This window comes from Bos javanicus, chromosome 12 (assembly GCF_032452875.1).
Source record: "Bos javanicus breed banteng chromosome 12, ARS-OSU_banteng_1.0, whole genome shotgun sequence".
Taxonomy (NCBI): domain Eukaryota; kingdom Metazoa; phylum Chordata; class Mammalia; order Artiodactyla; family Bovidae; genus Bos; species Bos javanicus.
In genome coordinates, this window is record NC_083879.1 from 16745469 (window position 1) to 16757515 (window position 12047).

General features: G+C 43.4%; 1 protein-coding gene across 3 annotated transcripts in view; it reads left to right on the forward strand.

Annotated features, from left to right (window-relative positions):
- LRCH1 (leucine rich repeats and calponin homology domain containing 1) overlaps positions 1-12047 on the forward strand; it is a 213350-nt gene that overhangs the window by 122839 nt on the left and 78464 nt on the right. For all 3 annotated transcript variants that reach the window (XM_061434584.1, XM_061434585.1, XM_061434586.1), the window contains exon 3: positions 8363-8489. In XM_061434584.1, the coding sequence (XP_061290568.1) occupies positions 8363-8489 (127 nt within the window). The remainder of the gene's footprint in view (positions 1-8362; positions 8490-12047) is intronic.

Genomic DNA, 12047 nt, shown 5'->3' on the forward strand with positions numbered 1-12047 from the left:
CGTGTGTGACTCTTTGCAACCCCATACACTGTAGTCTGCCAGGCTCCATCTTTGGGATTCTCCAGGGAAGAATACCCGACTCCAGTACTCTTGCCTGGAAAATCCCATGGATGGAGGAGCCTGGTAGGCTGCAGTCCATGGGGTCGCTAAGAGTCAGACACGACTGAGTGACTTCACTTTCACTTTTCACGTTTGTGCATTGGAGAAGGAAATGGCAACCCACTCCAGTGTTCTTGCCTGGAGAATCCCAGGGACGGTGGAGCCTGCTGGGCTGCCGTCTATGGGGTCGCACAGAGTCGGACACGACTGAAGTGACTTAGCAGTGCAGCAGTAGGGAAGAATACTGGAGTGGGTTGCTATTTTCTCTTTCAGGGGATTTTCCTGACACAGGGATCAGACCCGTGTCTCCTTTGTCTCCTGGGTTGGCAGGCAGATTCTTTACCACTGAGCCACAGGGGAAGCCCCCCATCTGAAAAGTAAGGGGATTTGATACTTTTACTATAGGATTACTGTGAATATAGATAAGATGATAGTTGTCCTGCCCAGCACAATGCCTTATCCGTAAGAACCGCGTAAGAAAAGTCCATTGAATTGTTGAATGAAGTTTGTAGCATGTTTTGTCTAATGAGTTCCAATGTGGGTTAAGAAAAATAGTAGTAAAGGTCTAGTATTTGAGTAAAGTAAGTGGATTTTATAGTATTTTTAGTAATGAGGCTATGTTACTGATTTGTTGAGTAGTAGTGGAGAGGGCAACCCACTCCAGTGTTCTTGCCTGGAGAATCCAAGGGAAGGGGGAGCCTGGTGGGCTGCTGTCTATGGGGTCACACAGAGTCGGAAACGACTGAAGTGACTTAGCAGTAGCAGCAGAACAGTTAAGTGAAACTGTATTATTATTGGCTGTCATGAGGGAAGCTTTCTGAAGGCTCACTTCCTTGGAAGGACACATGGGAAGAAAAGGGTGTACAGAGACTTATATTCCTACATGTCTACCTGTATCAAACATTCAAAAATTCCTGGAAATAGAGAGGCACACATCTTCAAATGATAAAGATGTTCAAGCACTTTAAATTTCATTATGAATATGTTTTGTTAACTCTGGGTAAAAGTTGATCTGAGCAGCCAGTTCTCATTTAAATCAGTGTCAACAGCCTTTTCTTTTTTAATAGGGAAAAATGCTAAAGTAAAAAAATATATGTATTTCCTTGGTTTTGGTGTGGAGTGGCAGAGAGGAGAAGGCAGGTAAATGAGGCGCACCTTCTTGGGAGCAGAAAGGTGTTGTCCATTCTGCATGGAAGATGGTTCTCGAAAGTGGGAGAATTTTCTTCAGTGCCGATACATCTTTCCCAGCCACTTAGGGGTCATTTTCCCGTTTGCCAGCGACAGTGTTTTACAGGAGGCTATGGCCTCTATAGTCTTAATACTTAAAACCTCAAATCCGCGTTGTTGCCTCTGGTGGTGTTCAGCCAATTAATGTTCTTGCTAGTGTCAGGTTGTAGAGTTCTCGTTGAAATTCAAAGCTTCCTTGGTTTTGAACATTTAGCTCCATTTTAGAATGAAGGAAGGACACGATCAATATTATAGAGGAAACTTTAAGGAATAGTTTTTAGAGCCTTGTTGTTTTAGAATTGAAGAACTCTTAGAAAAAAGGAGAGGAAATATAACTGAGAAAGGGACAACTTATCAATAACTGTACTCTGAAATCTAATTACAGACATCGGTAGTGGCTGCTAACCATTAGGGGTGTCAGAAACCAGAATATTTTAAGCAAGGGTTTATTTATACTCAAAAGGAGACTGGTGGCTGTTATTGTGGGAAACCAGTTCAGTTGCAGAAGCCAAATATGGTGCAGGTATGCACAGCAAAAATGCACAGCGAAATGGCTGGTGCAGCAACTTGCCTGAATTTTGAACTGCGTTAGTTGCTCGTTTTTTGTTTCTTCCTTTTCTTTTAACTAAAGTTCACTTTTACCTTCTCAAAGCATGGCCCTTATGTGGAGGGTGTGAAATGGATTGGTGTAGTGTTCAAGAACTGGTTTAAGATTCACTTGAAACCGTGACTCTGTGTTTCTAGTTTTGCAGCATTTTAAGTTTTCAAATGATTGTCATCCTCAAGTGGTAGGTAGCAGAACTCCTTTCAAAGTTAGATGTAAATATAGACTCCCAGATTTTATGCACATACAAAGTTTCAAATTTCTATCTAAAAATACCATATAAAATATTCCTAAAATTAAATTATATTTGTAGAATTTATATTTTTAAAATTAAAGTAGACCAAGATATCTCCAGGCAACTTAAAGCCAGGATCTTGTTGTTGTTGGTCATTTTCTCAGGCATATGAGGATGGTGGGAATGAAGGGGGCGGGCTGGCAAAGAGGGGAAGTATTAAGTCACTTGGGGAAGTGAGGGTGAGAAATTTTGCTGTGGTGGGTTTTCAGAATGAACCAAGCAGGAAAAAGGAAATCGTTCTCTATGGGTATTGTTCACTGTTGTGTTGACATGAAGACAATTAACAGTCAAGTGTCATATGCACAACAGAAAAAAAATTTACTCTGCCTTTGATGAAAGGGGAACAGGGTATGCAGAAAGAACATAAAATTAAGAGAGGTATTCTGTGCAAGAGGAAGCTTACTTGGCTCAAGTGAAGTAGCTGTTCTTCACTGCAGTTCAGGCACAGACAGTGCATTCAGAGAAGCAGTTATACAGTAACTCCTGCATCCTTGTTTATTCCTTTCCTTCACGGAGACTCATGTCTGGTGAGCCTGGGGCGTTATCACCATAAAACCGACCCTGCTTTCTTTGTGTCCTTTCGCTGCAATCTGTGACATTTTCTTCCTAGGTTTGTGATGGTTAGTGATTTCACATCATTATTTCTGTTCCTTTTTGGAATGTGTGTGTGTTCAGGCTCAGTGGTGTCCGACTCTTTGCGACCCCATGGATTGCAGCCCACCAAGCTCCTCTGTCTATAGAATTTTCCAGGCAAGAATACTGGAGTGGGTTGCCATTTCCTTTTCCAGGGGATCTTCCCGACCCAGGAATCGAAACCATGGCTCTTGCATCTCCTGGCATTAGCAGGTAGATTCTTTACCACCAGTTCCACCTGGGAAGCCCTGGAAGCCAAGTAGTCAATAGAGATGATGATCCCTGAGTATTCATGTTTTTCCAGAAAAATGGCAGGATCTTAGAGAAGATGGGAGGGAAAAGGTCAGTTGTGTGATGACATGTTTTAGTCCTGGTTCTCCAGACCAGAACAAGTAACTTGGTTTGTTTTGGCATGAAATTTTATAGCCCGGCCTGGTTCTCCACAGCATGCCTTTGAATGGTCATCTTTAATTGGCTTACGTTTCTAAAAAATAAACAAGAAGCCATATTTTACCAGTGGCTGAAATTTTAGCAATCAGGAAATAAAATACATGGCTAAAACCTAATTAAGTTCTTTTTGATCCCTCCCATTGCTTTGCCACATTAGTGCTGTTGCGTATGGTTTAACCTTTATGTACAGATTAGGTGTTGGGCCAAGCACTTTTATATCCATAAACTAATACATCATATTAGGTAAGTATTATTATCTATGTTTTATGGATGACAAAGCCAGAGAGGTTAAAGTTACAGAGACGATTATAGTAGAGATGAGATTTGAACCCAGGTTTTCTCCACAGTTAGTGACCTCTTTACCAATTGCATAGGTGAATCTGTTATAGAAATCTTTCTATAAATTATTTTCTGTTAAGTGAAAATTCCATGTTTCATTTTGAAGTGAACCCATTCACTTACAAAAAAGAGATACTCCAGTAGAATAAAAAATGTATATGCTGCCTGATAATAAAATCACATGTATATAGCCATGTTTAAAACATCACACACACTAAGGAAAATAACTGGTAAACCAATAATAAATAATGTCAAATACCAAAATTAGGTCTGAACGTATTGATATTAATAAGGAAGGCCATAGTCAAAATGTATTAAAATAAGACTCTAAAAGAAACCATACAGAAGTGACTTGGTTTGTGAATTCTTTAATTTAGGAATTAAATGAAGGGAGTGATACTTGAAGAGAAATTTAGCTTGCAGACTTAGGCTATCAAAACCATTCAGATTATGGTGAGCTGCCTTTTTTCATCCTGAAACTGGGAAACAGATCATTAAGTCTGGGAAGAAGTCATTTGGCTGAGAAAGATGACGACAAAACCTTAGCAGTAGTCACCGACTCGCAGGGCCCACCGCCTTCCTGCCCCGCGCCCCCCGCCCCCCCGCCCCTCCTCACACCATCATCCACCTTCATCATCTCCATTTCGGACGCCAGGTCCACCCAGCCCGGACAGGGAGAGAGACGGGAGGTGCTGGGCAGCCCTTACTTTGCGATGGCAGCAAGGCCCAGGCCACCATGGCCGAGTCTGTAATTTCTACTTCTGAATAAGTGGCCCTCTTTTCCTCCACTAATTTACTCTTTTGTAATGAGTGAGTTTAAAAAATCTTTTTTTTTTTTTTTAATATTGCTTTCAGATGTGACTCCAGGCTGGATTTGAAAATAAATGTTGGCCATTACCTTATCGGATGCTGTTAGGGCCTTATTTTTAAACCCCCTTTCCTCCGAGGGCCTGTTCGGAGTGCAGAGGGCTGCCGCAGACAAGTGGGGGCCGGGAGGGTGGGTTGTGGCCTGAGGCACTTATTTGCTTGAGAAAAATTGCTGCCAGATGAGTGGTTTTTAGAAAGCTCTGGCTGCTGATGTGGTCTCTAGTAGGGAGGGGATTAAAGGGAGTGCAGTTTCTCCTCTTCTTTATAAATATTTGCTGGAGAGCTAATGGGTTTTTGTGTGCCTGTGTATTTCCTTTTTCTATTGGGGAAATTACCAGTAATACAGGGACATCCTGTGATAAAATATACAGAGTACAGGCTGAGGGAATGGATGGATGAAATAGAGGAAATATGCCCCGGGCCTGTGGCATGCCGTAGTATGACTCGTCCTGGCATCTTGATTTGCTTACAGGTGATTAACGACAGTATAAATAGAGGAATGTGTAGGGCATAAATAAATACATAGGCTCTTCCATCAGCTGCTTTTAGCAGAAAAAGCATTCATCCCCATCAAAGAAACCACAAATGCTCTCCCAAGCCTAAATTTTATTTTCAATTAGTTACCCACCCTGGAAGAATGCCAGTGGGAATAGTCCCATGTAACTTCAAATGCTCCCGTGTCTGAAGGAGCAGAGCCTTCATCGCATCGCTTAAATGGTATATAGATGCTCTCCCAGTGCAATGCCTGATAATCTGATTAGATGCCTGCATTGAGGTAGTGAGACTGGGAATACTGTAAATCTGAGTTTCCAGGCAGACAAACACAGGAAAGATCTCCAACTGTAATTGCTGATTCTGTGGAAAATAGGAGCATAAAAACTTCTAAAAATACTTACCTTTGTTCTCCTTATCCTGTCTTCAAAGGGGAGTCCAAAATGCAAGGATTAGCTTACTATGTTTTAATTTACCAATCCTCACTATGTGAAATTATATATTAATAAATATTTTAAACCACAAATTGCATTCCAAAATATTTACTTGCTGCCTTTTAAGAAGGGGCTTCCCGGATGGCTCAGTGGTACAAGATTCTGCCTGCAATGCAGAAGACGCAGGAGATGTACGTTCGATCCTTGAGTCAGGAAGATGCCCTGGAGAAGGAAATGGCAACCCACTCCAGGATTCTTGCCCAGGAAAATGCCATGGACAGGAGCCTGGCGGGCTATAATCCATAGGATAGCAAAGCGCCGGACACGACTAAGCAGCTGAGCGTGGATGCATGCCTTGTAATAAACTGAGTTCTTTCCAGGAGTGTGAAGAAAGCTTGAAGAAAGCTCTCCCAGCAGGGCGCGTGGAAGGCCCCCTCCTCCAGCCAGAGGAACCCCGCTGGGTTCCTACAGCTGTGCGACGGCAGCAGGAGGGCTCTGAGGGCAAGAATCACAGGCTGGCAGCCCTGGTCCCTTTGTCAGCTGCCCCCAGACAGCAGGAGAGAGTGTCAGTGCGAGCCCACCACCCCAGTCCAGCCTGTTATCCTCGCCGGCGGAGCTAAGAGCTCTCTGGTCCTTCTGGTGCCAGGATACAGCCCCAGGCTCTCACTCTCCTCCCCTCTCTGCTGGACCCTCCTAGAGAAAGCCGTCCCCCTCTCTGGAAACAGCTTTCTTTGTAGGCCTGTGCAGTGGAGAGAAGATATGGCTGTACATTTTCTTGCTAAACCCTGGTTACCTGGCACTGGGCACCTGGTCAGGGTGGTCGCTGGAGGGCACCCAGACAACCCCTGCTTTTTCTGAGCCCATAAGTTAGAGACACCCTTTGACTAACCAGCTACCCACCCCCTCATATGGTAGAGTGAGGAAGTAAAAGATTCAGTTGAAATATAACATACGGAAAAGTGCACAAATCTAAGTGTATATCTTTTTTTTTCTTTTTAATTTATTTTATTTTATTTTATTTTTTAACTTTACAATATTGTATTGGTTTTGCCATACATCAAAATGACATCTTAATGAATTTTCACAAGTAGAAACACCCATGTAACCAGTATCCTAGTGAAGTTTCCTTTTATAATGATTTCTTCCTTAATAATAGAAGCAATTTGTAGGAATTTTTGAAAAATACATCAAAGTATAATAAAGAAAATACAACCCATGCATTGTACCTGCTGCTGCTGCTGCTAAGTTGCTTCAGTCGTGTCTGACTCTGTGCGACCCCAGAGACAGCCGCCCACCAGGCTCCCCCGTCCCTGGGATTCTCCAGGCAAGAACACTGGGGTGGGTTGCCATTTCCTTCTCCAAATACATTGTACCTACTCCCCATAAAATGATCACTGATTAACATTTTGGTGTGTTTCCAACCTGTCTGTTCCTCTCTTACACACACAAAGATATATATGCATGTCCATAAATACACACACGGTCCCACAACCTCTGAAGCTTCATACACGTGTGTGTGTGAATAAACACAGAAGTTCCAAATAATTGCAATAACATGACCTACAAATTTGTAGATACTTAACTGTCCGGTGGTTGGCTTCCTCAGCAGAGTAGCCAAGATATAAGGGGAAACGAAAAACCATCTGTCTCCTAACTCGATAGCAGGAAAAGAGCTGCTTATGAAGGAGGGGATAAATAGATGGCTGACACACACTTATGGGTGATTCATAGGTTTCATTTATTCAGTATTTTCCTTCTCTCTCCTAGCATTGATGGTAGGAAGTGTAAAGACTTTTTAACGCAGAGCATTAAGTAGAGACCTTTTCATGCAGAGCAGGGGTGAGACCTGTACTCACATTTTTCCGGCTCCTCCGTGAAACTGAACTCCTTTTGGCTCCAGCTTCACTTTTACCAAAAGGCCAACTTTCCTTTTTCTTTTTTTTAATTAGCTCTCTCACAGATAGCCAAGCAGAATTTAACCACAGAACTCTTGCTTTAACAAAAGGAAGCGGAATCAAAATGTTGGAAATGGGCCCGGTGGTTTTGTGAGTTGCAGCAAAATGATCTTCCCCATCACGACGAAGATGGATGCGATGGTGCTTCACTGCACTGAAAAGCTGGGGGCTTTGGTGGTCGCTGAGTCTCCTGCTCACGCTGTTGGGAAGGGAACAGTTGGCACCAGCTTCCCATTGCTGTTGGTGGTACAGCCTGTGCTGTCCATCTGCTTTCGGGCTGGCCAAGTCTGCAGGGGGCTTGATAGGGTCCCTTGTGCTGAGAAAAGCTGCTTCCATCAGAACTGCCTGCCCTTCTCTTTTTCACTTATTTATTTTAAATTTTTTTGTTTTATTTTTGTTTTGACTGCAGTATGCAGAATGTGAGCTCTTAGTTCGCCAACCAGGGATTGAACCTGTGCCCCCTGTATTGGGAGTGCGGAGTCTTAACCCCTGGACCGCCAAGGAAGTTCCTGCCTCTTGTCTTTTAGTATCTTTTATATCCTTATGCACTGGGGATTTGAATTTTTACACATATAGAAAGTTTATTGGATTTTTTGTATTTGCAAAATGTTTTCTTAGATCACACCTTTCTCCTTGCTCGTTAAAAACATGTTCACAGGAGCATCCATGGTGGTCCACTGGTTAAAACTTCACCTTCGAGCGCAGGGAGTGTGGGTTCAATCTCTAGTTGGGGAGCTTACATCCCACAGGCTCCCCCCCAAAAAAACAAAAAACAAAAGCAAAAAAAAACATAAAACAGAAGCAAGCAATAGTATAACAAATTCAGTAAAACCTGAATAGTCCATATCAAGGGAAAAAAAAAATCTTAAAAAAGACAGTACGAGTGGAAAGATATTAAAAACAAATATGTTCACAAACAGTATGAAGTAGCCTGCATGTTTACCAAAGTTCTTATGTTTCTTTGCAGTCGGAATCAGCTGTCCGCCCTGCCGGCCTGCCTGTGTGGTCTCCCTCTCAAAGTCTTAATCGCAAGTAACAACAAACTTGGATCACTGCCTGAAGAGATAGGTCAGCTCAAACAGTTAATGGAGTTGGTATGTTACTGATTTTTCAGATGCCCTTCTTGTTTGTTTGCTAATCATAGCCCATCAAGGTAATCAGAAAGACTTTTTCCTACAGAGGGTCAAGGAGAGAAGATCATGTTGTTGGAGGTCTGTATATGATAAAGACATTAAGTGGGGAAGGGAATAATCATGGCTTTGCTGTGACAAGGAGTTCCTGAAATTTACAGGTTTCCTGTAGTTTACACTTCCTGAAGTTTGCAGGATTTATAGTTCCTCAGGTTCACAAATTATCCTATGGTAGTTAGATCACTTTTTTTTTTCAGATTGGATAAGTAAGTTTGTAATGAAATATGGATACACTGGCAAAATAATCTGCAAATTAATTAGTAGGCCACACTTTGTGAAGGTGTATAATTAAGTCAGAAAGAACAGCATGCTCTGATTCTGTAAGGATTTTAGTAACCATTGCCCCAAATTGATGTAACTTTAGAATGTGACCATAACCCCAGGGATAAGAAAGAAGAGCAAATTATAAATAGGCAGAGATGGGTTGGAAGTACGTACCTGAAGCCAAGAGGTCAGCTCTTTCACCACTAATTGAGTTACTGACCTTGTTTCTAAAAGGGGAAAAAAGTGAGTTCTTTCTCGACTTCCATTGAGCTAAGGTATCTTGGGTGAACGAAGAGGCAAGAACAAGCAACTGGGCTCAACCATAATCATCACAATTTATCCTCCAACAAGCATCCTTCAGTACTGTCCCTGTTGTTGTCCAGTCGCTCGGTCATGGCCGACTCTTTGCAGCTGTCCCTGTGTTAAGCACAAAACAGGATGTTCTGATTACAGCCACGAAAAGGACACAGTACCTTCCTTGAAACAGACTCCCAGTCTAGGACATTGATGGCCAATAACTTTTCTCTTGCGTGTCAGTTCCAGTTCATTTCTTTGTGGCTACCTGGAATATTGGGGTGATGGCTTATGGGGCCCAGATAGAGTGTGCTGGGACTCCATGGTCAGGTGTGCGTCTGGAATTGGCTCAGAAAGGAACAGCACCCACGTCACGTACGTATCCACTTTGACTTTAGGAAAGAAGTAAATAATTGTGGCGTAAAGACAACAGAGCTCTACAAAGAGTGCCTTTTTCTGTGACAGCAGAATCTGAAGCTCATGCCCACTAGCTCACACCAAGAGCTGGGATGAGTCGTAAGGATACAGGGGTCGTCACATCACTGGTACCACGGCATCTGGTCAGGGATTATGAGTGACCGGCAGAAGACACTGGAAAGGTATTGAGAAGCATGGCGGCCGTTGGTTTTCTTACTCAGCTTTCCATACTTTTCTGTACGGTGGAGAGGTTGCCTCGCCCACAGATCCCAAGGTTAAATGTTCTTCAGCTAAAGCATTTAGCAGGACCTGCTAGCATGTTTCAGCCCTGGTTTCTGAGTTGGAGAGACGAGATCTGGATCCTTTGTCTTCTCCTGATTCGGGGTCAGCGATGCCTAGGGCCTTCGGCCACACTGCTCTGACGTGGCTGCTTGAGTGCCACCTAGAGGGATGATTCCGAAAGAAGACAGATATTAATTTGGGCGGATACACTCCTCCTACAAAGTCTCTATTACAAGAAGTAAGTGCTTGGCCTGGGGACTGATTGATTCAGTCCTGGGTTGAGAATGGTTTGTACAGAAGAGACCTTTGAGAGTCTCCTTACATAAGTCCATGTAAGGGACAGACTTGTGAGCACTTTTGAGCACATCACTCTTTCTGCAAGGACTGTTTCTTCTGTCTCTTCTTCGCTTGGTCAATTTTTAGCCAGATTTCACTTCCTCCAAAAATCCTTCCCAGATTCTCCAAGCCAGAGTAGGGTGCTCCTAAGGCCAGCACTCTACATAGCACTGAATTTTCGTGGAACCACATTTGTCTTCTCACTTGGCGTTCTCTAGGTCAGTACCCACTAAACCCAGAAAGGTGCTTCAGCACCGGATCAGCGTGTTACTTGTTGTGTCCCAGTGCTTGACACAAGACGTTGTTTAGTCACCAAGTTGCGTCCGACTATCTCTGACCCTATGGACTATAGCCCTCCGGCTCCTCTGTTAATGCAGCTTTCCAGGTGAAAATACTGGAGTGGATTGCCATTTTCTTCTCCAGGGGATCTTTGGACCTGGGATCAAACCCACGTCTCCTATGTTAGCAGGATTCTTTACCACTGAGCCACGAGGGAAGCCCCTGACACAAGATTGACATCCCCAAAACATGATTGCTAAGGGCTACTATTTAGGTCGGGGAGAGTGGGCCAAGAAGGTGGCTTGGGATAGATTGGGAAGACCCTCATGTGCCGTGCCAGTAAGGGGCGACTCTGTCTTTCAGTCTGAGTTAATTCAGAAGTTTCCATATTAACTGATTCCAGAAAACAAAAAGTATACCAAAAACACTTTGGATGAAACTGAGAGTTATATGCCTTTAAAAAAAAATGCTTCTTTTAGGAGTGTGATGAACACTCAAATCTAAGTTTACTAGAATTTGGATTAGGTCTTGCCGATCCAGTGTGAATAAGGAGTTGGGTTTTTTCCACTGCTCAGGCTCCCATGGAGAGGATGGATGGCACGTCGGTGAGGTCAGTGTTTGGCAGCCAGCGTGTGTTTCAGTCCTGCTGCACCCGGGCTTAAGCCGACAGCGTGCCCGCCCTCAGCTGTGCGGCTACCAGCCTGCTCATCCGCTAAGAGGGGGCACACGTGTTGAGCCCTGGAGCCAGCCCCACACGGAGCAGGGCTTTCCTTGGACACTTTTGTCAGCTGCTGGGCTGGCATGCGGCAGAGGTGGAAGAGCACCGTCTGCAGCCTCGGGGCACATGAGCTGCTGGCTGGCTGTAAGGGGTGCTCTGGGGCTTTTCTTTGCTCCCTGACCAGACCCCAGCTCCAGAGAAGGCTGCTCTGCTTCCTGGATCCAGCACCGTCATCAACCTCCTCCTTGTGTCTTTTCTCCACTAGCAATAAACTGTTGAACGCCTGAGCCCTGTAATGTTAGAGCCATAGGGGTTTTTTAAAAGACATCTAGTCCAGACTTTCAACAAATTGCAGAAGAAGAAATCCAAGGCAGAGAGATGGTGAGCGACGCCTGGAACGTCACCCTGGCGTAACTGACTTACAACCCAAACAGAAATGCACTCAGCTAGCACGGTTCTGTGAAAAGACCATGCAGGCAGCAAATGTCATTTTTGTTTTTGTTTTTGCCTTAAAAAAAAAAAATTGGGATATAGTTGATTTACTACTTTTTGCTGTATGGCAAAGTGAATCAGCTATACATATATCCACTCTTTTTTAAGGTTCTTTTCCTATTATAGGTCGTTACAGAGTACTGAGTAGAGTTCCCTGTGCTGTACAGAAGGTCCTTATTAGTTATCTATTTTATATTTAGTAGTGTGTACCTATCCCAGTCCCAGTCTTCCAGTTTATCCATCCTCCCCTTTCCCCCTTGGTAATCATAAGACTGTTTTTTACATGTGTGACTCTATTTCTGTTTTGTAAATAAATTCACTTGTACCTTTTTTTTTTTTTTTGGTTTCCATATAAGTGATATCACACAATATTTGTTCTT